The sequence below is a fragment of the Peromyscus californicus genome, unplaced genomic scaffold (genome assembly GCF_007827085.1).
Source record: "Peromyscus californicus insignis strain IS unplaced genomic scaffold, ASM782708v3 Scaffold_9__1_contigs__length_137607984, whole genome shotgun sequence".
Lineage (NCBI taxonomy): Eukaryota > Metazoa > Chordata > Mammalia > Rodentia > Cricetidae > Peromyscus > Peromyscus californicus.
In genome coordinates this window covers 75,770,353-75,797,866 of record NW_026294617.1, presented here as the reverse complement: position 1 = coordinate 75,797,866, position 27,514 = coordinate 75,770,353, and the positions used below count along the sequence as shown (strand labels likewise).

General features: G+C 44.8%; 1 protein-coding gene across 13 annotated transcripts in view; it reads left to right on the top strand.

Moving 5' to 3' along the window:
* The window catches only part of LOC128105326 (myomegalin-like), a 198,778-nt gene that overhangs the window by 30,601 nt on the left and 140,663 nt on the right, over positions 1 to 27,514 (top strand). For all 13 annotated transcript variants that reach the window (XM_052730389.1, XM_052730390.1, XM_052730377.1 and 10 more), the window contains exons 2-3: positions 12,674 to 12,729; positions 15,527 to 15,678. In XM_052730389.1, coding sequence (XP_052586349.1) covers positions 12,674 to 12,729; positions 15,527 to 15,678 — 208 coding nt within the window. The remainder of the gene's footprint in view (positions 1 to 12,673; positions 12,730 to 15,526; positions 15,679 to 27,514) is intronic.

Sequence of the window (27,514 nt, the reverse complement as noted above, 5' to 3'; positions counted from 1 at the left end):
GGTTGTTCCCACCCACACACCTAGTCTTGCCTTTGCTAGGGTAACTGTTGATCCTTCTGTGGTTGGCTTCGTCATTGCCTCCTTTGGAAATTATTTTTAGAAGCAAGTTCTTGGCGTTTTCTATAGCCAGCTCTGCTTGTTCTGTTACACTTTGAATCTAGTTGGTTGATTCTGTATTTTCCGTGGAATGTGATTCGACAGTGAACTAGTTGGTTGTGCCCAAGTCTACAGTAGATCTTCAGTTGAGAATTTTCCAGATAGCATTCTCTGGAAGGCTGATGTTTCTGTTGGGTATTGCCATATTATACATGGGCACAACAGGTTAGCAAAAACCTGGCACCATTGTGCATTGAAGCTGAATGCCATTGTTTAAGAAGCGTGTGCAGTTTGTACTATGATATATACTTCTTTAGTGCTGGGTACCTGACAGTGAATGACGTGGACACTCTGGTATGGCCCATAGGCACACTCTTACTTCAAGGTTCTCCCATCACAGTTCTTAACTTGAATTTGCTTGAGCATCCTGCAAACACTGGCATCCCTCGTGGCTCATCCTTAACCCATATTCTCTCTCCTTAAGAATCCCGAAAACCAAAAACCGAAAGAAAGAAAGGAAGAAGATCTCAACCGTGAGGATGTCTTCCCTGACACCCCTAGCCCCTGACTTCGATGTCTCTCTGAACACTGGGTTTACCTTACTGTTTACTTCAGCTCCTGGTTTTCCCTTATCACCCGGGCTCTCTGCTCTTTATTCTGTCTGTGGAACCTACACTCAGAACTGACTGTTAAAATCATTTTCTCAGCACTATTTTAGAACCTAAGTACCTTAACAGCCATAAGCCTTGGTAAATTTGGGAATCCCGTGGAAGTCTATAAGCTTTGTCTTAGTACTTTATCAAGCCGTATGGGGATAGCAGACACTAGATTTAGTCTTTGTAATTTCAGACTAATCTATAATTTTCCCCTCCTCTTCCCACTTGCTTCCTCCCTATTCCCACTTTCCGGGACTTTTCCTGTGAAGCAACATCCCTTACAACATTGTTTTAAAAACACAAAACACCTTATTTTCTGTACATGGCTGTTTTGCCCACATGTGTGTCTGTGCACCATATGAGTGCCTGGTGTTTTTGGAGGCCAGAAGAGGGCATCAGATACCCTGGAACTGGAGTTACAGATGGTTGTGAGGGTGTTGGGAATTGAACCTGAGTCCTCGGGAAGAACAGCAAGTATTCTTGGTTGCTGAGTCACCCCCCCCCCAGCCCCTCTTTATTTACAGCCTTTTATTTTAATATTATGAAAATTAAAGCAAGGTCAGGAGAGGTGGCTCAGAGGGTGGAGAGGGACATTTGCTGCTCAGCCTGATGACCTAAGTTCTATTTTTAGAATCCATGGTGGCAGGAGGGATCCAGCTCCTGCAGGTTGTCTGCTGATCTCCACATGTGTGCCCCGGTACACACATACACACACACACACACACACACACACACACACACACACACACACACACATGCACACATGTATGGATGAATGTACACACACGGGTGCACACATGCATGCACTCATACAAATGTAAAATTAAAAGCAAAGTGGAGATCATCTGCTCAATATGATTTCTCATTTACTGAATTCACACAAGCAGAACTGAAGAACAATTAAAAGAAAAAATATAAAAATATTTTTTAATGTGGCCTATATGTAGTGACATTTAAGAAATGATTTTTGCTTTTCTTTAACTAAAAAAAAAAAATTCCATAAGGAACATGTAGCTCTTTAAAAGCCATTGAAGATAGACAGAGAAATTAAACAATGGAATATATATGACTCAAAAAAGAAATAGAAAGGGAACAACATCATGAATCTCTTGACACCCAGTGTAGCACTGTAGGTGGATTGAGCCAATGTCTCTGCATAGCCCAGACCCTGGGAGTGTTAGTCATGAATGAAAACAGAGGACCACAGAATGCACTGGCAGGACCCAAAGTAGATAGCAAAAGACAGGTACTGGAAGTGTGCAGAGACACCATGCATCACCCGGTGATCTGGCCGAAGCCAAAGCAGGCGGTTCTCATGCATCTCTCCAAAGATGTACCGATGTCTCACCTGTCACCTTGTTGATTCAAGGAGGTCAGAGGGAACTTACTAGATAAGTGGATGTCTGATGACCTTATAAGGGCAAGTGAGGAGAATAATCACCTGAACTGCCTATACCTCCTACAATCTTAAATCACTTCTCTGAACTGTAACAGGTGGCAGCATGAAAAAAAAATAGTTTTCTTAAGGGAGAAAGGTTTAGTGACATAGACAGATAGGGGTGGGGAGTGTGTGTGTGTGTATGTGTGTGTGTGTGTGTGTGTGTGTGTGAGAGAGAGAGAGAGAGAGAGAGACAGAGACAGAGACAGAGACAGAGAGAGACAGAGACAGAGAGAGACAGAGAGACAGAGAGGCAGAGAGGCAGACAGAGAGGCAAAGAGAGACATGCAGCCATGCTGGTTGGAAATGATGCCTGTAGCTCATTGTAGCCGTTGGTGAGCACTCCAGAGTCTGCCTCCCGAAGATGCAGTTGGTCACGGGCACTTTCATGGATAGACTGTATGAAGTGAAGGGTGTAAATGCAACCTGTGCTGGGGAGAAGTGGATGTTTCTGAGTCAGTGCAAGTCAGTCCACGCTCAACATGTTGGGGCGCTCTTAATAATGTGCTGCGTGTTCTGAGGGGCTTTGCCAGTTCAGCATCCTCACTTGCAGAGATTATAATGATGGGTCCCGAGGTGAGAAAAGTGATGACCTCACTGAGTTTATTTCACAACAGTCCTGTGCTCTGCATCTGTGACTTCTAACCTATTTGCATTTGAATATGCCTTTTTGTGATTCATGTGCCAAATTGTGGGGTAGGAGTAGTTGCAACACTTGAAGCATAGAAGATATACTTGCTTCTCTCTTGACAAGTGAAAAGGGGGCCTGAGATGTGGTCTCAGATGATGTTCACAAATGTTCACTTTGATTAAGTTTGTTCCCATCATCTTTTGTGCCTTTTAGCTCATTCCCTCGGACTGTACAGGACAAGCCCTGGTGTTATCATCAAGGGGCTTGGGGAAGATACTCGAGACATTTGGTTAGAAACACTTTTCAGGATAAGACTTGTATAAGACTTCTCAGCACCTCTCTTTCAGGATTTCATACAGCATGTTAGACCAGTTTTCCCACATGCAAGTGTAGGCTGTCTTTCACGGATAAATTATCCCAAGAAACAAATTTATTTTGAATCTCCCATTGTATCTTCTGGGCACAGCAGTTAGTTCACCTTGTCTTTCTCTTAGTTTCTCAGAATGCATATCCCTGGACTTAAGGCAGGCACAAAGGAAGCATTTATGCATGGATATAAATAGGGTATATATGGACAGGAAAAAGGTCTGGAGGTGTTGAAGAGATGGCTTAAGAGCATTTGCTGTTCTTGCAAAGAACCCAAGTTTAGATTCCATTACCTGTATTGGGTGGCTCACAACCACTTGTTCCTATCCAGGGGATCTGATGCCCTCTTCTGGCTGCAATGGGCAATTACACTCATGTGCACAAACCCACACACAGATACACAGGTATACACATAATTGAAAATGGAATGCTCATATTAGATAATTTTTAAAGGTCCAGAGTCATACCAATTCAGTTTTTAAGTTCATGCTCCAGTGTGATGTTGTATGAAGCATCTCATTTTCCAGGCCTCTTCCTCACTTGTAGAACCAGAGTAAGACTGTCTAGTTTATAGAATACGATTGAATAGTGCCTGGAAAGTATAAGACATTCATTCCATAAACTGGGAGGCAGCATTGGTGATAGGTGTGATGGTTCACCATAGTAATTATCATGGTCATTGAGCAGGATTGCAGTGTAAGAAAATGTATTGCTTTGGAAAGCTATGCACAGGCAGTTAAAAAGAAAAACTATCACCTCTAGATGTCAAGGTGACATTATTTGTGAAATCCTGTCATTTATAAATCATCAGGGCCAGAACCTCACATATGTTAAAAAACAAACCCAGGCCACAGATTATTTTTTCCTTCTAGGCATTTTGTATTTGACAGATTGGGATGTAGATATAAATAAAAATATGAAAAATTGACCTTTAGAAAATTCCTTTCACTTGAACCAGACAGAATCTAATAGGTTATATCAAAGGAGAATCTGTTTTTAGATTTTTTTTTATTTTATGTTTATAAATGTTTTGCCTGTATGAATGGTGCCCATGGGGGTCAGATGGGGGCTTGAGACCCTCTGGAAATGGAGTCACAGATAGTTGTGAGCCACTATATAAGTTTTGGGAAATGAACCTGGTTCCTCTGGAAGAGCAACAACTTCTCTTAACTACTGAACTCTCTCTCTTGCCCTCAAAGGGGGCTTAAGCCTTAAGAACATGGAAAGTAGGCTGGAGAGATGGCTCAGAGGTTAAGAGTATTGACTGCTCTCCCAGAGGACCTCAGTTCAATTCCCAGCAACCACATTGTGGTTCACAACCATCTATAATGAGATCTGATGCCCTCTTCTGGCCTGCAGGCATACATGCAGACAGAACACTGTATACATAATAAAATAAAATGAATTGGGGGGAAAAAAAGAATGTGGAAAGTAGGACAGAATATATGTTTGGTTTGATGTCTAAATACTGCGGAGACCTTAGTAAGCAGCAAAGGTCAGCAAATTTCCTGTCACACCACAAGCCTCTGTCTAAAAACCCACACTGAGCCTAACCCTGAGCCTCTGAACTGTAAGCCAGCCCTAGTTAAATGTTTCCCTTTATAAGAGTTGCCATGGCTGTGATGTTTCTTCACAGTAATAGGACAGTGACTAAGACACTTGTGTGTGTACTTTTTTAATTCCCCCACCCCCAACCTCCAACCTTTCTCTAAGTCATATTTCCTAGTTTATGTTTATATGCATTTTTACAGTAGTACCAATATTATGCTGATCCTTTCTTACTGACAGTATTACTAAATGATTTTTCAAAGTTTACATTGGATATTTGCCACTATATTAAAAAAATTCCTGGGATGAATCAACTTTAAAAGAAGAAAGGTTTAATATGACTTATGGTTTCAGGAACACTTTATACCTTTAACTGTGTTCTTTCTCCAGACAACTATAAAAGTTTCAGATCTTTCTGAGTTGTTTTTTGGTCCCCAGGTCACGTTGTAAACCTTGGTAAAAGCAGCCGGCAATACCCAGGCCACAGCATGAATGCTGCATTGCCTTGAAATTTACCCACCAAGTAAACGGAGCCTTTAAACTCAGCCTCCCACAGAGTCTCAGGGCATTGATGAAATGCAGGCATGTTATTTGACAGAGCATGGTGTGGATGGTCTCTTATCCCAGTAGTTTGTACTTCCTCCTGGAAGCTCACCAGCACTCTACCTTTACTGACTGCACTCCCATCGTGATTCTGATCTGAGCTCTCATGAGAATCGTTCCGAGACTTCTGAGTCACATCATCAGACGCTGCCACACCACTGACCCCACTTAGTCACTTTGCATTGTGGTAACAGCATATCTGAGCTAAACAGCCTTTTTAAAGGGAAGGGTTATTTTGGCTCCAGCGTCTGCAATTTCAATCTGTGGTTCTTTGGGGCTTTAGGCCTGTGGCGACAGCAGTAGTGTGTGGTAGAGAAAAGTTGCCCACTGTGTGGTGTCTACGAAGCAAAGAGAGAGAGCAAAGTGAGGACTTACCGTCCCCATCAACAGCACACGTGATAACTGCTCCCGTCCACCAGGCCCCACCTCCCCGAGATTCCACCACCTCCCAATAGTGCCACATGCTGGCGACCAAGACTAATTTAGCACATTGACCTTTCTCAGGCCTTTGAGATCCAAACTCTAACAATGCTTGAAGTGGTCTCGTAAAGATGTCCTGTGTGAGGAGAGACATGAAGTGCTTTCTGCCTTTGGTTTCTGTTAATGTTCCCATCTGAGAGAGTTTGGGGGGGGGTGGGAAAAGGTAACATGGATGGGGAATGAACTCTAGAGAGCCATTTGTAACTAGACTGCGGAGAAAACACCGTTCAATTTCCCGTTTTTAGACCTTTCTCATGTCGCCTTGTGTACTTACAGCTGTCCTTTGTGACCTAAACTCCATCAATGTTCTCTGCTGTCTATCGGGTTCCTAGACCTCCGTCTCTGTGAAGACTATATGACTGCCTCATCTATGTTCTGAAATTCCTTTAAACACATTATTCTCACAATTACCTCTTTGAACCATGTGCCTTCCTCTCAGAATCTACTATGAGATGACAAGAGCCATGATTTCTTCTTTATTTCCAGCGCCTTGCATGAAAAGAGCTTCTCCATAAATGTTTATAAGTCTGGAGACTCTACAAACAGGGCCGGGGAGGAGGTTCCATTGGTAAAGTGTTTGCTGGGCGACCATGGGGACCTTAGGCCAATCTCCAACACTCATGTAAAAGCCGGGTGTGGAGGCATGCCATGTACCTGTAATTCCAGCTGGATGGGCAGAGACAGGAGGATTCCTGGGACTTCCTAGCCAGGCAGTATCGCTAAACAAACCAGCAAGCTCCAGTTTCAATGAGAGACCCTGCTCTCTAGCCTCCCCTCCCCCAAAAAAGATGGAAAGAAATAGAGGAAACATCTGATGTTGAACTCTGCCCCCCATATGCGTGCACACACATGTACATAAGCCATTCATACCCGAACATACACACCAATACACACACAGATTCCTGTAAGGAATAGCAATCGCAATCAAGTCCCGGGTTTCTACTGTACATACTGCTCAAACATACTACTCTTCTGCTTCTGAAATTTGTTTATAGGAACAAACTGGAAAAAAAAATTAGAAAGCCTAGCCTTGGCCTTCAGTTTGGAGATGCAAGGTGGTGGTAAATGATGGGGTGGGCCCAGGACGGTCCTCAGAACTCTCTCCAAGCCTGTGGTCTGGGGAAGGAGCTTGAGAATAACCACATTCGAGAGAGTTTTCCCCTCATATGAGGAGAGAACACAACCCTAGGTTAATTATTCTAGCAGGTAAGACTGAAGGAAAGAAAATGGTGGCGCCTGGGCTGCCATCACCCACCTCCAAGTGGTCTGGGACACAGTCTTGGTTCTAAGATATAATTATCTCATGTATTAAGGGACTAATTATTGAAGTTGATGGGTAACTGATTCCTGACTCCTCTCCCTCTAAAAATTCAGTTGATGGGATTAGGAGACGATGGTACCAAGAGCACAGTTTGTAAAATAGGGTCTATCTGTCTTGTAGGAAATACCGCCCAGCAGGTTCCACCGTGGTGTTGCTCTTTGCTATGGAGGAAGGAGCCTAGGCCTTGCTCCCTGGTATCATGAGAAACTAGGCTAGTGGGCCAATGCAGTGCTGGATCTTCAAAGGAGCTGTGTTCAAGCAAAGCATACTTGAGTGTCCTGGATATTCCTTGGAGTAAATGAAACTACCTCTCCCATCAGTCAGTCTAACAGCATTAGAGTGACAGGGGGTGGCAGATGGTTTCCAGAGAGTAGCAATTACGTTCTGATAATTCCCAACCTAATCACCTTGGAAAACTACAGGAAAAGCCAGCGATGTATGATATGAAGTATCAATGTGTTGCTTGAATTTAATATCATACCCGTTACTTATCAGCTGACCAAGAAAATACCGGTGAGATGGCATGCAGAAATCAAGCAAGTGGGCACCTTGTGAGTAGGCTGTGCTTGGAGAACCTTGCTTCTTTCAGTTAAACAGAACATTGTCTGGCAAGGTCACTAGCACACATGATTTTCGTGGAATCATTTTGTTACTGACAGAATATTAATGTCAGGGAGAAAGAGAAAGGTGACGGCTAGTCCTCGTTTATACAGGAAATTTCTTTCATTTAAAAGATAAAGCCTCTTGGGGGAATGATTATATACAGATATCTGTGTAGGAGAGCTATCCAAGGCCTGGAGAACAGCTTGCTGGCTGAACTGGAGTCACTCGTGGACTTGTTTTGTTTTGTTTTTAAATCTAAATACAGTTCCATTTGAGAAACTAGGACAAGGGATACACATATTTTTTTCGGTCTTGGCTAAAACTGAAGAATATACCTGTGTATCTTTTCATTTGGCGTGTGTGTGTGTGTGTGTGTGTGTGTGTGTGTGTGTGTGTGTATACAGGCTTGGCGTCTGTGTCTACTCTCCCTCAATCCTCTTGCACTCAGGTTTATCCGACGTCACAAATGGCAATCCTCTGGACATATACTCAGTGTTTCTGCCCTACGGGCTCCTTCCTTCCCTTGGGAAGCATCACGTTCCTTCCCAACCTTTTCCAGCAGTGGTGAGTGCCTACCGTCTGGCATTAAGAGAGAGAACTTGAGCTGTTAATAGAGCTAAAGTGATTTTTAAAAACTCTCCTGAGAGATTACAAGTATGCCTTTTAACTCAGTCCTGTCTAAACTGACCTTTCTATCCTTTTGGTTATCGATCCACACAGGCAGGCAGCAAACTGAGGGGCACGTGTGGGTCGGGGGAGGGGAGGGCTGATACACCGCTTTGTTCCAACCTGCCTCTGCTCTGTAAACTGGACTCTGCTGAGCAAGAAGGATTGAGCAAGACCATGTCTGGAAAGAACCTTAGATCCCTGAAGAGCGGGCAGATGAGTTTTGTTGTTAAATTTTGTCTTAGTCAGTGTTCTATCACTGTGACAAAATGCTAGACCCACAACTTGAAAATGGAAAGACTTCTTTGGGTTCATTGATCTGAGGTTTTGCCCGTGGTCACTGGCTCCACCGTGGCCCTCCGGTGAAGCAGAACATCACAGAATGAGTGTGTCAGAGAGGAAAACTGCCTCCCTCTTGGTGGCCGGGAATCGGGAAAGAGTGAAGGAGGGACGGGGAACAGGATATATGCTGAGTGACCTACTTCTTTAACCAAAGTCACACCCCCTAGACTGTCTGTCACCTTCTGGTCCCACCACCCACCGGAGCCTTTGGCGCGCGCGTGGGTGGGGGGCATTCCAGATTTAAACTCTGACAATAGAATCTGTAATTAATATAAGGAAATAGAATCTCATATTCTGCTTGTGTGAATATTTGAGGCGATAAAAGCTTGGAGAGGTAGACGTGATACACAAGCAAGCTGGCAGCTTCCCACATAAGTTAATGGATTGTGTGTTGGAGCTGAGAGATTTCTCCTGTGTCTTAAAGCAGAAGCGAAACTCTGTCTGCACTTTGTACTAGGGCACCAGCCTCAGGAACATGTGAGGGGCCAGGTAGGGAGGAGCAGGACTGTGGTAAGCTGGAAAAGACTTGTCTGTTCTATTTAAAGGGGGGCATCTATCCCTGTGTGAAGAGATAGACCCTCTTATTTTTCAAGGGAATGTAGAAGTGGGTCACCCGGGTGCGGATGGAATAAAACAATGTTGGATGGGTAGATTTAGCCCGAGGGTTGACTGTGCTTCTGAAGGCAGATGGGCAGCCACCTTTGTGGACTGGGCGCGCATGCTCGGAGAGCAGCACAGATAACTATATATTTTCCCTTACACGTATTTCAAGCCATTATTCTGCTGAGTAGTTTTGACATCTACTCCCTCACTTCGACAGGAGGGAATCAGTGGTACCTGCACTCCTCTCTTCCATGATGTGGCTCACTCACAGGGAGACTTTTCAATAAGGATGAAGGAAAGGCGGAGGGCCAGGGAGACGGAAGCTGGTGATCTACTTTTGGTTAATAACGAATTGCCCGTTGTGTGCATTCCAAATGTGTCATGTCCAATACTTTCATGTCCATCTGGTTAACAGAGTGAAGATTTATGTGACTCCATCCCTGAGGCAAACATCAATTTCCAAATAAATGCCAGATTTCCCCTCTCCCTCCCTGTGACTGTTGTCTGGCTTTTGAAAGGAGAAGCCCTGTAGAGTTCTTTTTGGTCACCACTGTCTGGGGAGACCCAAAAGCTTAAAGGATAAGTAAGTTCAACAACAAAGCATCTCTCTGCAGAGTAATTACAGCCATCTCTGTCCCCGCCTTACTTGTGTGCCCACCCAGTCTGTCAAAACAGTAGCCAGCAGCCACTTAAAACCATTAGCCACTCCGGCTGTCTTTCTGATTCATAAAACCGCAGTAGCTAAATGCCTTTGAGTGTCCTGAAAGGCTTTTTCCAGTCTGTGCCCCCTGCGCAGCCCCCGCCCCTCACTCTGCTCAGCACACTGGTCTCCTTGCTGTTCCGCATTCTAGTTGCTCCCTCGTGAGGCCTTTGCATTTGATGCTATCAGCTTAGAGGAGTCTTTTCTCACATACCCCCATAGCTACCCATCGTTCCATGGAGCAGTCTTGTCCACTAATAACTGCAGTCCCCTGCCTCTGCTTACCTCTGTCCCTTCCCTACATTCACTTTCTCTGTCCCCTCACTGTCAGGTCCAAAGGAAACTCCACTCCCCCAAATTCCAGGGCCCTTTCGGTTCCCCTCTACCAAAGGAGCCATGTTCTTATCACTGTCAAGAACAACAAATGGCTATCTGGGGTGCCTATTAACATACCAAAGCACATGCTGGCCTCCAGGCTCTCTCAGTACCTGTGACTCTTCTCAGCTCTTCTCACCTCACCCTCTACCCTAAACTTCTTCAGCTCATCAGCTCCTCAGTTTCTCATTCCCTAATAACCCTATGATTTTAGCTATGTGCTCTCTCGGCCCCCTCTCTCTTGGTCCTCTCTCTTTGTCTTCCTCTCTCGCTCTCCTCCTCTCCAGTCTGCTGGCCATGTTTTAGCCTATCTTTTTTCTCTCTCTCTCTGTCCTGGATGCTTCCTCTGGCTGTACTCTCCCTCGTATTGACAATAAAAACCCTCCCTTCAGCCGTACCTCAGAGCGGTCATGTCCTCAGTTTATATGCTCACCCTTTTATAGAACTTGTGCCCATGTTCTATAGATTTGAGTTGTTTTTCTCTCACTGTGCATCCCATGACTACAGAGACATGTTTGCCTGTTTTGCTCACCGCTACATTAGGGAAGCTTCAAACAGTACCTAGGCTCTTCTCATGCTAGATGAGAGCTCTGTTCCCAGGCTACATCCCTGGCCCTTTGGATCATCATCATCATCATTATCATCATCACTGGTTGTTTATTATTTTTATTATTATTACTGGTACAACTTTTTGTTTAAAACATTGCTGCTAGGCCGTGCATTTGGTCCATTGGTCTAGCGTGCGTGAGGCCCACCAGGTTCCTTTCGGAGGGACGGGGGCACTGACATACAAAAATGTGCACTTGCTCGGCGGGTGGGAGGCCCTGGGCTCAATCTCTAGTGCTGCCTAAAGTACCCCAAATCAAAAACTCAAACAGAACACAGCACCTAACGACATGTAGGTGTTTGGCAAGTACTTATTGACTGATCTCTGTGATCTTCGCCCTCTCTGTGTAAAGGATGGTAGTGCTTGTCTGTGCTTTGCAGATAAAGCCTTGGCTCCTGGATCATGCCATTACTAACATTTCCATGAATGGATTTAACTTTTCAAAATTTTTTGTGTCGTTTTTCTTTTCTTTATTTGAAGTAGGAAGCTACATAGCCCAGGTTTGCCTTGAACTTACTATGCAGTTGGAGATAGCTTTGTACTTTCAATCCTCCTGCTGCTACCTTCTAAGTGTGTGATTACAGGCAGGAGACACCACGATTTGCTCAGGGGTGTTGGGAGCAAATCCAGGATTTCATACATGCTAGCCAAGCACTTTACCAACTCAGCTATATTCCCAGCACCCATGGTGTCGATCCTGCTCTCTTTAAAGTTTTTTACTTCCATCTATACTGTCATCCCCACCCCCCACATCTTCTTACTTGAGATATAGAAGCCTCCTGTGTGCCCTTGGTTAGTTTTCATCATCAACTTGACACATCTAAGAGTCACCTCAGAAGAGCAAGTCTCAGATCAGATGGGCCTGTGGCCGTGACTGTTGGGAATTGTCCTGATTGTTGACCGATGTGGAAACGTTCAGCCCACTGTGGGTGGTTCCACCGCTAGGCAGGTGGTTTTGAGTTATAAAATAAGGCTGACTGAACACAAGCCAGAGCAAAAGGAGCCAGCCAGCCAGCAAACAGCCTTCCTCTATGATTTCTGCTCCAAGTTCCTGGCTTGAGTTCCTTCCTGAATTCCCTTGGGGATGGACTGTTACCTGGGAGTGTAAGCTGAAATAAACCCTTTCCTCCCCCAAATTATTTTTGGTCATGTTATCTATCACAGCATCAGAGGAGCGAATTAGAACACCATTCTCTCTTCTTCTCACTCCACATAGCCTCACTCAGCACCCAGACACTCCATTTAAAAATCGAAGTATTCTATCCTTTGTTACTGTTTATTCTCTAAGAAGGTTCAGCTTGGTCTAGTTGCAGATTGGCTCCTTGTATTCCTCTAGCACGTCAGGGACCTCCTTGACTTTGGACCCTTGCTGTTGCCTCCTGATAGAATATTCTTTTGTTCCCACTCTTTATCGGGTTGATATCCTCCTTACGTGGCTGTGAAGGTCCCTTTCACTACGCCCTTACACTAGTTAATGTTCTCTATGCTTTTGCCAGCGTTGACCACAAGAGCAGTTAACGCACGTCCGAGTTCAGTGGGTACCAGTGAAGAAATGGGTGAGAACACACAGATGTGCCTCAGGAATAGGAGCCCTGGGGTGTGTAACTCATGAATTAATGTATGTTTTTTCCCCCACAGACGTTATTTTGGAGAAGATGATGGGGAGATGGTACCCAGAACAAGTAGTGCAGCAGGTAAGGATGCCGTGGGTCATGCTCTTTCATGTCACTGTTTCCTGCCATTCCCCCAAATCTAGTCCCTTGAGTCAGGGCCCCTCTGGCTCCTAACGGGAGTCTCCTCAAAGTTTTATGAATTTCCAAATTTGCACACTCCAGCGCAGAATATAATTCCCTAGTTGGAGTTCCCCGGTGGGGAATTTTATACTGTATGTGATTATATGTGCTAGGAGGCAGCACAGTACAGTCAGCCGTAACACAAGTACTTCTGTGAATTCCTCACTTTTAATAAGGCTAGCATTGCAAGATTAAAGCCACTTGAAAATGAGTAAGATAAATTCTGCCAGCAAAATGACATCTCTACCCCAATGCCCCATTAAAATGGGTATAGTAATGATGTCACTCTCAGAGGTAAGATCAAATGACCAAACTTCTTGTCTAGAAATAAGTACTTCCTATATCTTGTTTACTGTTCCTATTAATGCCATCATAATTATAGCACACACAAACTCCTGCACACATGCGTGCCAGCCAGGGATGTTTCAATTAAAAAATCAAAGATCTCTCTCTCTCTCTCTCTCTCTCCTCTCTCTCTCCCCTTCAAGACAGGGTTTCTTTATGTAACCCTGGTTGTCTTGGAACTGGCTCTGTAGACCAGGCTGGTCTTGAACTCTGAGATTTGCCTGCCTCTGTCTCCCTAGTGCTGGGATTAAAGGTGTGTGCCACCATACCAGCTCTTTCTTAATCTTTAAAAAACATATTTGAAGTGATGTGTTTCATGCTAACATTTTTTTTTGCATACTTTGCCTTTGCTTCATCTCCTCCCTTGTCCTCCTGCCCCGCCCCGCCCGGTCCCGTGTCCCGTCCCCTCATCTCCTAGAGGCCCCAATCCCACCTTCACACACACTGCTAAGACCCGCCTACCCTCCTCCCCACTCGAAGGCCTTCTCCTCCTCTCACAGTCCCTTTCCGAGTTTTAGAACCTATACTCACACTCATAAACACATATGAGAAGTAAAACATAGGGTCTGCATATAAGAGAACGCATACTATGCTTATGTTTGGAGTCTGGCTGAGACAGATTTCTTTCAGGAAACATCTTTCTCAAGGACTTGCCCCCAACCTGAGGATTTCATTCACTTGCTAAGTGTCTTGCCTTTTTTTTCTCATTAATGGTTCATGTGTTCCATGTAGAAATCAGGTCTGAATACATTAAAGACTTCAGCATCCCCTAAGCTTGGTATCCAAGTGGCTGAGGAGGCTGCTCAGTCAGCAGAGGGCTTGCTGGTATGCACTCGGAAGCCCAGCGTGGGAGAGGCAGAGACAGGAAGACCCAGGCCTGCTTGGGAGTTCCAGAACATTGAGAGGCCGTGTCTCAAAATACAAGATGGGTGATGCCTGAGAAACACTACCTAAGACTGACCTCTGGCTTCCACACACATGTGCACACACATACACACATACACATTGATACTCAACTGTGTATATTCAGTTCAGATGTTCCCAGGACACCATATTTAACATTTTGGGTGTCTAGGCCCTGCATTTTGAGCCAAAGATCTAAGAACCGGGACAAATACTGAAAAGGAATGTTCAAAATGCCTACTACTGACAGGCATTTGATGGACTGCTCTCATTAGATATTTTCTGTCTTCAGCGTGAGATTTCTGTGGAAGTGTCATTATCCCCATGTGCACAGAGGCAGTAAGACTTAGTAAAATGAAGCTATCTGCTTAAAATTTCACAATCTGCAAGCGTTCCGGATCTGAGTCCAGCCGCAGAGGCTCAGCGCACCTTGTCAACCCTGCCCCATCCATCTCACTGCAGTATGGCTTCCTTCTGTTGTATCATTTGTGCCCCACTCGGTAGCCTATGTGACGTCATCTAAATGGGAAAGCAACCATTCTCCCCACAATTCTGAATTCAAAAATCACATTTACTTAGAAACGTTTTTAGTACACCAACAAAACAGGGTCAACATTGCAGCTAGAGTTTTCCTGCCTGGCCCACAGTCAGGACAAATCTCTCTCACCCGCCAGTCCCACAGCCGCTCAGACCCAACCAAGTAAGCATACAGAGACTTAATATTACTTATAAACTGCTCGGCCATTAGCTCAGGCCTACCACTGTCTAGCTCTTACTCTTATACTCAGCCCATTTCTGTTCATCTATATGTCAGCACGTGTTCCGTGGCTTTACCTGCTGCCTCTCCATGATGCTCCCTGGACGGCAGGCTGGCATCTCCTCCTCTCCGCCTTCCTGTTCTCTCAGTTCTCCTCTCCGCTAGTCCCGCCTATGCTTCCTGCCTGGCTACTGGCCAATCAGTGTTTTATTTATCAATCAATCATCCACAGCACTGTGCCCCCATCTCTGGTCCTCATGTGTCATGTTTGATTGGAGCACCGATTTCTTATGTCACTGCTCTGAAGGCCCGACTTTGTGACAAGATGAATGGCGAGGTGCTAAGAAGCCAAGGGAAGAAAAGCGGAGTTGGAGGCCTCATCGCCCGACACACATAGTGTCATCTTTGTGTGTTTTGTTGGCCAGCACAAGTCACTTGGCCAACTTGGGTGGAGGAGTATGGCCCTCATGTTAATTACAAAGAGGCATGGACACAAGCCATGTCTCAGTACTCACCAGAGACCATAAGTAATAAACTCCACAAAGGTTATTGTGTATATGAATCCTTTCTATGTGACCTACAATTGGTTCATATTTCACAGAAAAAGAAATTCTGCTGGAGTGTGCCAGTTAGAACAGCCATGCTGCCTTTATTATATACACTCATTTTCTTACTGTTCCGTTTCCTTGACAGCTTTTCTCAGTGACACTAAAGATCGGGGCCCTCCGGTTCACTCACAGGCCTGGAGAAGTGGCGAGAAGATCCCCTTTGGGCAGACACACTCACTGAGAGCATTTGAGAAGCCCCCTCTGGTGCAGACCCAGGCTCTTCGAGACTTTGAGAAGGTGAGATACATGTGTGGATAACTATATCCCAATTAGAAACACAAATATGGAATCGGGATTTTATAAAAGTATGACGTATAGACCAGATTATGGGTTTGATTGTCATGATAATGGCCATTTCAAGAGTGTATGTGCCCTAAGCATATGCTGTTAGCTATTTGTTAGAGCCCCGTGGTTGACGGAAGATCAATTGCTTGTACTGATGTATTCTGCTTTACTGGTCATCTTCCACGTTCATTTCTCAGATAAACTCAGGAAGATAAAATGACACAGAGAAGCTGGACTTGCAACACAGTGAGCCCAGGGCTCCCAGTTGGCATTCTTTTCTCTATTACCAGCTTGGACAACGCCAAAAAGCTAGATGCTGTCTGTTCTATGAGGAAACACAACCAAAGCCGTTTGCTTTTCAACAAGAATCAGGCAAAGTTGCTTCAGACACCTAGCATAGTCTTAGATTTGGCTAAGAGCAATACCTGATGCCACAGTGCAGATTCCCAGCTCCCTGTAAGTCAGCTTGATCCCAGGATGCCTGTACAAAAGAACCTGCATTTAAACCACCCAAGAGGAGGCACTCAGAATGTTTTACACCCATGTTCTAAAAAAAGAAACAGGTCTTTGGTGCCCCCTGGGGGATACCCAAGGATCAGGCCTCACTTAAGTACTTGTATATCAGTCTTCAAAGGAATGGATTTTCCTTTTAGTCTGCGAGCGATAGCTTAGGATACAACACAGTGAAATTACATTTTCAAAAGCAGTTGTATTACCATGGGTTTACTCTGTCCTTCCTCAACTCATAATTACAGATGTTCCCTAGGACTGCATTGGCATCCTTCCAGATACTTCTGTGGGCAATAATGGTGATGGGAGCAGGGTGGGTAACACCTTACACCCTCCTTCCCCAACCTTTCAGATCATCCGCTGCTCAAAGGGCCAGCGCTTCTTCAGAGCATCTCAGAGGTGTGTGGGTGCCTTGGAAAGGCAGAGTGTGTTAGGTACACCCCTTTTGTTGGGAGGTAATGGGGAACCCAGAAATGAAGGATGTCAGAGCCACTGATAGGATGAATGGCTGGATGTGGTGGGGCTGAGCTGGGGGACTAGTGGGGTCAGTGGCATTTCAAATATAACTCCCGAGTCCTTTGCTTTTATAGTTCAGCTCTTGCATGATGGAGTAGTTCTTACTTCTCAATGCTAAGAATCACTGTCAGATATGAGGCCAACCAGAGGCATTTTAAACCCTCATCCTCTGTTGTATTAAGAGAGAAATAGAGAAAACTAAATTGCTGGTTCATCAAGTGCTCATATGTGTGTTTGTCCTTAAACACTCATATCCATTTTGGACATCCGAGGCACCTCTGTGGGAGGACTGGAAAACACGGAGGAGTTGTTGGTTAGGAAAACATTGCTGAGGGGTAAGGACACATCCTAGTACCTTACCTTAAAAATGGAAGAAATTATCAGAACATGTTCTGTAAGGTTTTTTTTTGTTTTGTTTTGTTCTGCTTTTCGAGACAGGGTAAATGACAATCGATGGTAACGTAGACAACTGTGACGAAGGGTGTGACATGGACGAGCTGGTGGCTTTCTCTTCTGCTTGTTCACTCTCTATGCTCAGTCCACAGCCGTGAGTGGGTTAGATTGGGGAGCAGAATGACTGTCTGGGGGGCTCAGAAAGGAACTGCTCAGCCTCCCCTTCTGTGTGTAAGTTCAGTCTCTACTACGTGTGTTTGTCAGGCTGGCCCCTCCGATGATAAAGGAGAGCACTGCCTAGCAGATGCACATCCTTTGTGGTTTTGAATGAGCGGCTTCCTCACTAAACCTTGTTATCTTTTTGCTCTGTAATAAACGGGGTCCCCCAACCCTGAGGCCTCTGTGATGGAGGAGTCTCTGTCCTTTGCAGATGTGCACACTTGAGCAGTGAATTAAGATTTTCTTATAAATTGTCTGATTATGCCCTTATAAGACATTTGAACAGGTATCGTTCCCTCCATTTTTCAAGTTAGGAGAGGCAGGGATCACAAAAGTTATGGCCTGTTCCTGGCCCTACAGCTTATGTGCCATGATAGTCAATTGGCTACATTAGGTCAGAAATAGTGTTTACATGCAAATGACCATAGCTGTAAATTGAGAGAGAATTCCTTCCTGTTGAGAAATCCTTTCTTGGTGCTCATGGCTCCCATCCTAGGCCCGGTGTGGGTGCAGAAGGCTCAAGAAGAACAGAGGTAACACTAGCTAGTGCTTATGAATCATTTCCCTGTGGATGTAATTCTAAACAGTCTTATTAAATAAGAAACAGAGAGCCAAACAAAGAGTTAAAAGCCCAAGAGGTCAGAGCACTACCGAACAGCCTTTAGCTTACCAGCCACTGCCATCCTTCCCCTGAGAAAAGAGACCTACTTCCTGTGTGTCTGTATTTTTTGTTGACTTTCTGTTCTGCCTTCTCATTGGTTCTAAACCCAACCACATGACTTCTTCGTCACTGTCTGTCTATACGGACCTCCAGGTTTCTATGGTTGGTACTTGGATTAAAGGCATGTGTCACCAAGCTGGCTATGTCCTTGAACACACAGAGATTCTGCCTGCCATGTGATCAGATTAAGGGTGTGTACAACCACTGCCAGACTTCTGCTAAATTGCTTGCTATTAGCTCTGACCCCCAGGCAACTTTATTTCTTAACATACAAATAAAATCACATTTCAGCACAAATAAAATATCACCATACTTCCCATGTGTCTGTACTGAGATAATGCTTCATCATCTCATTTAATGCTCCCAACAGCCCTGTGAAAGGAGTGCTACCCTGCTTTACAAATGATGACCTAAGCTGGGGCAGTGGTGGCATATGCCATTAACCCCAGCACTTGGGAGGCAGAGGCAGGCAGATCTCTGTGAGTTCAAGGCCAATGTGCTCTACAGAGTGAGTTCCAGGAGAGCAAGGGCTACACAGAGAAACCCTCTCTCTCTCAAAAAAAAAAAAAAAAAAAATCGAAAATAAATAAATAAATAAAAGAACAAATGGGGAACTAAATAACAGGGTAGAGGCGAGCCTAATATCTTATAATAGGAGCCTGAAAACATTTGTTCTTTTTAAAACAATATTTTTAATTTAATGTGTTTGGGTATTCTGTCTGTATGTTTGTCTTTGTACCACGTGTGTGCCTGTTGCCTGCAGAGGCTAGAAGTTGTCAGATCTCTTGGAACTGGTGTTACAGATAGTTTTGAGCTGCCATGTGGATGCTGGGGATTGAACCTGGGTCCTCAGGAAGAGCAACAAGTGCTCTTAACCTCTGAGCCATCTCTCCAACTCCCACTTGTTTATGATTTACTTTTAATTATGTGTGCATGAGTGCATGAGTGAGTAAGTGCGTGCGTGCGTGCGTGCGTGCGTGTGTGTGTGTGTGTGTGTGTGTGTGTGTGTGTGTGTGTGTGTGGTGTGTGTTCTGTGCCCAAAGAGTCAAAGGCTTTAAATCTCCCTGGAGCTGGAGTTACAGGTGATTATGAGCCATGAAGTGTGGGTGCTGGGAATGGAACTCCAATCCTCTGGAAAAGCAGTATGTACTCAACTACTGAGCCATCCTTCCAGGCTCTCACTAATCCTTTTATGCGACCTAAAACAGGAAGTATTTTCTAGGTTGGGGAGCTCAGTTAGTAAAAGTCAGGTGCTAATTGTAGCATGAGTCTTAAAAGTTCTTATAATAAAATCAAACCTGAGGCCAGTTATTGGGGTCAATGCTGGTAGATCAGAGAGACAGAACAAGCCACAGCTATCTCACCTTGCCAGTTCCCCAGCTGGTCCTGTTTCCTCAGACTGGAAGCCTCTGAGTCCTCATCCAGAATGAATCTCAGCTGAACTGTGTTGCTCCAAAGCCTAAAAGCTTAACCAGGCAAATGCTTCCAGTTTCTGGTCCTCACACCTTATAAACCTTTCTGCTTTCTACCACCACTCCCTGGGATTAAAGGCTGCTTTCTGGGATTAAAGGCGTGAGTTACCATGCCTGGCTGTTTCCAATGCGGCCTTGAACTCACAGAGATCCAGAGGGATTTCTGTCTCTGGAATGCTAGGATTAAAGGCGTGTGCTAACATTTTCTAGCCTAAGTATCTTGTGGCTTTTCTGTTCTCTGACCCCAGATAAGTTTATTAAGGTACACAATATTTTGGGGAACACAATACCACCACAGCTAATGAAGGGTCCCACTCGGGAATGAAATCACAAGTTCCTCTATGAAAGCTGGCGCAGATTAGAATCCTATCAGACTTGTCCAGCGATATGGGAAATTCCTTTCATATCATAGCATCATCTCTTGCGTTCATTCCGAACCATTTGAGATGCACAGCTGTCTCCTTCTCCCGTGTCTCTGTTTCTGTTGGTCTCTCTGCCTGGAAAACCTTCTCTCCTCCTCCACCTGGTAAAACCCATTTAGCCTTCAAGTTTTGGCTAAGGCATCATGTTTTTCTTTTTGTTTGTTAGGATCCTTTCTCTAACCCTGAAGCATATTCCGCTTCTGTTTGCGCTCTGGCAGTCTACAGAATCTGACATAATGCAGTATGCAACAAGTGCTCAATAAATGCTCAGCAACAAATTTGTTGAACGCTGTTGCAGGTCAACTGTCTCATTAGATCTGTGGCTCTTCTGCCACGGCTCGGTGTCCATCATGAGGGGCTGACTTTGAAGACGGGAATGGGTGCATTAACTGAGGGAGCGGAGTGGAAAACTGTAATCTGGAGATAATGAAATCAGAGAGACGGAAGAAGGGAAAGAAATGGAGACTTTTAAAAATACTTTGTGATGGGACTAATTAAGAGAATTGTGTTCTTAGCAAGTAATAATCTGTAATGTGCTATTTCAACTAGTTTCTGCTCATTTGTCGAGCTTAGGAGGTAGACATTACACCCATTATACTAGTGAAGAGACCGAAGTTGAAATAACTTGCCCCAAATTATACAGTTCTCAAGTGACAGCGCCGCAATGATGCCACTGGCTCCAAGTTTCTTGGGAAATGAGAGGACCATTCAGAGAGGTCCGTTGGCGAGTGTGTACAGTGTGGCTTTATACAGACTCAGGATGGCCCAAACTGTAAATAAGAGAGCTGAAGAAGGGTAGGTGTCTTTGGCTATAAAATCAAGAGGCGGCCTCTGCTGCCTTCCCCTGGTTACCATTCCCAACAACGCTGGCTTTCACATGAACATGCCCGCAAAACCAGCAGCGGCATTCCCCAGCTCTAGACTGAAGCCAGCTTTCCCTGGCAGGCTGTGGCTCTAACCACAATGACTCAGTCTCTTGAGGGCCCACCCATCCTGGCAAACCTTTCCACTTGGGTCACAAAATCTATAGGGGGGGAAAGAAAAAGAAAAACTAAGTTAAATTGGGGAATGGGGATGGTTTTTACCTTTTCTACCTTTAAGGAACTGAGTTATTACAGTTGGGTATCCTTTGCTGATTTAGATGAATCTGGGCCTATTAGGATCTGCAGTTTCTGTACATCTTGTTTTCCTATAATCACAGCCTTGGAAAATTAATGCTACTAGCAAATTGCGTTTTGTTTTTTGAAAAGGGCTTTCCACTTTCGTTACCATAGCATCCCAAGTATACTGGTTTTGTTTTCACGGATGTCTTCATGACATTCAGAACATTATTAGATAGAAAGGGGAAAATCTAAACTTTCAATACTCATAAATGTAATTTTTTTCTTCTAAAATGTGATGCAATCATTCCACAGCCCTTTAGCAAAATTTCACTCCTAATCTAGCTATAAAATTTCTCAATTTTTTTCTTAAGAACTACAAAGCAAACACAATGGTCTTGAGTGCAGATTGAAACACACTGTAATCATTGCTATAATGAAAGTCAAGAGTCTTAACAAAATACATAGCTCGGGCTTGTAGATGCAGAGGAACACGGTGTAGAGAAGACTCCTAGAGAAAACTGCACTTGATTAGGGGTCTGAAAGAGTGTCTAAAAAGTGAACAAAATAAAAATTTGGCTTTCTCTTGGAGAAAGAAGCAATTCACAAATGTAGAATACCCCAGTGTAAGAGGTTTTCTATTCCCATGGCAAAATGTCAAAGAAATACTTTATTTATTTATTTTTGGTTTGTTTGAGACAGGATTTCTCTGTGTAGCCTCAGCTTTCCTAGAACTAGCTCTATAAACCAGGTTGGCCTCAAACTCACAGAGACCCACCTGCCTCTGCCTCCCAAGGGCTAGGATTAAAGGTGTGCACCACCACTGCCCAGCTGTGATACTACCACCCGGCATCAAAGAAATACAAGAACGCTGAAACAAAATACATGATTTGAACCAAAACAAGGTATTTTGATTAGTTGCAGTTACAAAACTTCCTCATTTGACCTGTCCTATTAGAAAGTGTCTATTTATACAGTTTCCTAGATTTATTTAGGTTTAGTGACCCTTTTGATTTGTTGATTGATTGTTCTGACCTTAATAATGGCCTTTAGAAGGCTGCTCAAGTTCCTGCCACATTTGAAAATCAGGTGACATTTGCCTAGGAAACCTAACTGGCCTTGTGCCTGAATTCTTTGGGTCTGCTCTCTGAGGAAGGCAGATTAGGGACTGATATGGAATGTGAGCAGACCAGTGAGGAATTTTCCATGCAGAAGAGAAAGCATGTGTGAGGCTGCAGATGAGAGCGAGAACTCTAGTTCGTCAACACCCTTGGAGCACAAAGACAAGGAATGTGGAGAAGAGTTGAGACCGAAGAAGAGAACAGAAATTTTGATGTGGCCTCCAAGTTATCTAAAGGCTTTAGATTTTACCCATTCTCAACCAGGGAAGTGCTGGAAATGGTTTGCCAGGGAGCCCTTGGAGTCAGGTTCACCTTTTAGAAGGTTCTTTGGCTTCTGCGTGGAGTCTGAGTGGGAGGCTTACAATCTAGAGGCGGAGAGACATGGAAGAGACTCAGTGACCCAAAGTCGGAGTGATACCAGCAGAGGGGCGAGAAACCAATGAAAGAGTGGGGTTTCAGAGATAGAACTGACAAGATTCACAATGAAACCTAACACTTTGTGTGCTGAATTTTAAAAGGACCAAAATGGAAAGTTATTAATGGACTGTAGAACAAGTAAGTGAAGGATAAGCAGACTTGTCACGGTTATTTTTCTCCTGACTATGATGAACACCTGACAGGAAACAGTGTGAGGAAGGCAGAGCTAGTTCTGGTTCATGGTTCAGGGGATTTGGTCCATCATGGGAAGGGAAGGGAAGGGAAGGTGTGGAAGGCTCTCCCATCCATGGCAGGTGGAGCATGTGGCTGGCTGCTTGCTCACTTCTCAGTGGATGGGAAAGTAGAGTGCTCAGGCCAGAAGTAGAACCTGCCTGTAGCTCTCAGGCTCCTCCCTTCTTGTCCTACATCTTCATCTTCCTGTTGGCTCCAAAGTCCGAAAGGTTCCACAACCTCCCAAGACAATGCCACCCAGCTGGAGACCAGGTGTTGGAGCACAGGAGCCGCCTGTGGGAGACGTTTCACGCTCAAACGTTAACAGTGACCATCACCAGCTCATCCCCCATTCTCATCCCAGACTATATCATCCTGCTGCCGCACACTCATAGAGTATTTTGAACGTTCTCTCTAAGGTATGAGTGAGTCACTTGTTCCAAATCTTTTCTGTTAGAAGCTGAGCTATGTAATAGCACAAAGTACGTTGTCTTTTCATTACTAGATAGGGAGATTAGCTGAGTACCCGGACACAGTAGGCATGCCCTGCTAGGTTACGCCAGCTGCTGAGAAGAGAGCAACTGGAAATCTTGATGTGGGGTGGGGTGTGTGTGTGTGTGTGTGTGTGTGTGTGTGTGTGTGTGTGTGCAGGAACACATGCACAACCATACAGAAGGCAGAGGAGGATGTTGGGTACCTATCTTTGTCTTACTTTTGAGACAGAATCTCTTACTGAACCTGAAGCTAGCAAGTTTAGCTAGGCTGGCTGGCCAATGAGCCCCCCGGATCTGTCTTCGTCCTCCAACATTGGGATTAACACGCATGTGCAGCCATCTGCCTGGTCTTTATGTGCATTCTGTGGATCTGAACTCAGGTCCTCTTGCTTTCAGAGCAAGGGCTCTTACCCGCTGAGCCACCTTCCCAGCCCCGAGGTTACTGACCATCTTGAGGCTTAAGCAAGACCTCTGCTTGGTAGCTTCCCTCGGATGGCAGCAGCTCAGCAAACGATCCTTCCGAGCGGAGCCCACTGTGGAGCCCACTCCTCAAGTCCTGGTGGTGTTGACTGGGTTAAACTAGTAGAGGACCTAGTTTGGAGCCAAAGAGTCCTTGGGTAGTGGCCGATCACTGCAGCCCACCTGTCACTTGGGCCGTGTGGCTCACTTAACTGTCTCTGGCAGCGTTATTTCTGGATAGACCATCTATTTCTGGTGGTCAGGGAAGTTGTTGGCTTTGTTTTTGTTTTTATTATAGTCCCCAGTGCTCTAGTGTGAGAGGAATGATGACACCTTGTTATTCCAGGACTGTGAGTGGCATGGGTGTGCGACGATGGTGGGGGATGGCATAAGGGACGTTGTCTGAATCCTCATCCTCTATGCAAGTGAGGGTGCTGTCCAAGATGGGTTATTCATCCGTATTCCTGTCATCAGGCTGGCTATTTCCAGAAAAGGCTGCCCAGTGTGAGCATCAGTGTGTTTCTGAGTTGTAGGGCAGACAATGGAATGATTTTAATAGTTTAGTATTTAAATGATTCTGGAGCGTCAGGAATGATATTGAGGTTTCAATCTCTTATCTGTTTTTTTTCTTTCTTTTTTATTAATTTTTTTCATTTCTTTTACATACCAACCACAGTTTCCCCTCCCTCCTCTCCTCTCATTCCCTCCCCCTAACTCCTTTCTATCCCAGCCCCCCAACCACTCCTCCTCCCTCTCATTCAGAAAGGGGCAGGCCTCCCATGAGAGGCAACAAAGCAGAACACACCAAGTTGAGGCAGGACCGAGGTCCTCTCCCTGCATCAAGGTTGGGTGAGGCAACCCAGCAGGAGGATAGGGTTCCCAAAAGCCAGCTCAAGTGCCAGGGACAGTTCCTGATCCCACTCCTAGGAGCCCCACAAACAGACCAAGCTACACAACTGTCACACATATGCAGAGGGCCTCGGTTGGTCCCATGCAGGCCCCCTATCTGTCAGTCCAGAGTCAGTGAGCTCCCATGAGCTCAGGTCAGCTGTCTCTGTGGGTTCCCCTGTCATGACCTTGACCCCACTGGCTCGTACAGTCCTTCCTCACTCTCTTCAACAGGACTCCCTGAGCTCGGCCCAGGGCTTAGCTGTGGGTCTCTGCATCTGCTTCCATCAGTTACTGGATTCAGTTTCTATGATGACAATTAGGATAGTCACCAATCTGATTATAGAAGAAGGCCAGTTTATCCACCCTCTCCATTATTGCTAGGAGTCTTAGCTGGGGTCATCCTTGTGGGTTCCTGGGAGTTTCCCCAGCACCAGGTTTCTCCCTTACCCCAAAATGCTCCCCCATTAAGATATCTCTTTATTCTCCCTGTTCCTCCTGCCCCCAACCCACCCAACCCAATCCCTCATGTTCCCATACCTCCATCCCCCCTCCTACTCCCAGTTTACCCAGGAGATCTCTTCTATTTCCCCTTCCCAGGGAAATCCATACATCTCTCCTTGGGCCCTCCTTGTTACCTAGCTTTTCTAGGACTGTGGATTGTAGCCTGGTTATCCTTTACTTTATAGTTAATATCCACTTATGAGTGAGTACATACCATGTTTGTCTTTCTGGGTCTGGGTTACCTCATTCAGGATGATTTTTTTCTAGTTCCATCCATTTGCCTGCAAATTTCATGATGTCATTGTTTTTTTTAACCGCTGAGAAATACTCCGTTGTGTAAATGTACCACATTTTCTTTATCCATTCTTTGGTTGAGGGGCATCTAAGTTGTTTCCAGGTTCTGACTATTATGAATAACACTGCTATGAACATAGTTGAGCACATGTCCAGCCCCAAAGGAAAAAAGCCAGGTCCTTGTAGCATTTGTAGCTGGCATCTGGAATGCCAAACAGAGACTCCATGTTGCAGTTAAAGGGTTTGAGGAATCCAAGAGCAAGTTGCAGGATTGTGATTGACATTTTCCTTCTTGGACTGTTAGTCCTGTGCAAGTGACATACGTGTTCATGGGGATGGCCTAGTGGGTATGTTTTCATTGGGTCAAAATGTAGAGTGGATTGTGTTTTGGGTTGTTTAATCTAAGGATTATGGTAAAACTTTATGATAAAATTTAATAATCAAGACTAATGGGTATTGAAGGCCACTTAGGATACTTAGACTTTCTGTTAGGGCCTGTGGTCTAGCTGGCATTAATCATTTAATATTCACTCATTTTGATTTTATGTAAGGGTACCATGTGCATGCTGTGACCTCACATGCCAGAATGGGATGCTGGGTCCCCTGCAGATGGAGTCACACAAGGCTGTGAGCCACCATGTGGGTGCTGGGAACCAAACCCCAGGTCCTAGTCAGTGCTCTTAACCATGGAGTCATCTCTCTAGCCCTGGTATACTTAACATTTAGACAATGTCTGTTGTAAGTCACGTGCCTTAGTAAGTTGAGTTGAACTATCACGAGTAAATGAATTATTTGTGATAAATAAAAAAAATCATTTCTGAAACACAAAGAATTAGGCAAGTTTCCCTCCCTGCTCTGCTTTCTTTCTTCTCTTTGGAAAGGCAGCTTTAGTAAAACACAATTTAAGTACCACACAAAATTTACCCTTGAACGGTGTACAAGTCCGATTGTGCAGTTGTCATGGTTACTGAATTCCAGAACATGCCTACACTCCAGAAAGAAGCCTTCTGCTCCTTACAGCCTCTCTGATCCCCTTGTCCTTGTTCCATGCAAACCACTGGTCTCGTTTCCCCATACACTTACCCTTTCTGGGCATTTCCTGCAGGGAAGTCTCACAGCATCCTGCCTCCTGAGCCCGCCTTTCCCATCAGTTTTGTGTTTTCAGGACTCACCCAAGTCGCCTCACCTATCAGCGCTTCATTCTTATGGCTGAATAGTGTTCTGTCATACGGACACCCTAAGTGTCTTATGCATTTGTCAGTTCAAGGACAATTTGAACGTTTGCGCATTCAAGGTGCTGTGGTTCTTGCTTCTGTGAGGCTGTTTGCTTTTAGTTCTTTGGATATGTAACAAAGAAAGGACTTCTGGGTCACGTGGTAACTCTGCACAATCTTCTGAGAGATGACTTTGGTGTACTCATCTTGCAAATAGAGAAAGGGATTTTTATTTTGCTTTGTTGTTTTATTCACAGTCCCAGCCAGGTCCCCCAAGGGCACAAGGGCAATTACTTATAGTTAAAGATGCAATTTGGAAAGCCGTTGGAGGCCTGAGGCAGAAGAGGAAGTACCTTATTAGTCACAGGTGTGTCACAGGCTCATCGAGGTCATAGGTGTCCTGACTGAGGTCCTGATAATTGTGCGATATGGAACCCAGCTGCAGGAAGTGTGGTCTGTGGCATCATAACACCTATTTTTGTACCTCAAAGATGGTGTGAAAGGATGTGATGAACTAATATTCATGAAAGTGCTACGTACCTTATAACTCCTGTGCAAGGTGATTGTTGTCATGGAGACAGTATAATTGTATCCAAGGAGTTATAGGAATTAAACATTCAAACACAGGATCAAATTAGCCACAGACCTCAGAAGTTTTCTCTTGCTGATCTGTGAAGACTTTTAGCAACACCCCTGACAAGTGGTTAATCATTTCATCGAAGTCCTTTTTCAGACAGGAAACTTTCTCTCTCTCTTATAACATAAATACTCACTAACATTTTGGTCGATGGCCCTAAATTCACTATATCTAAC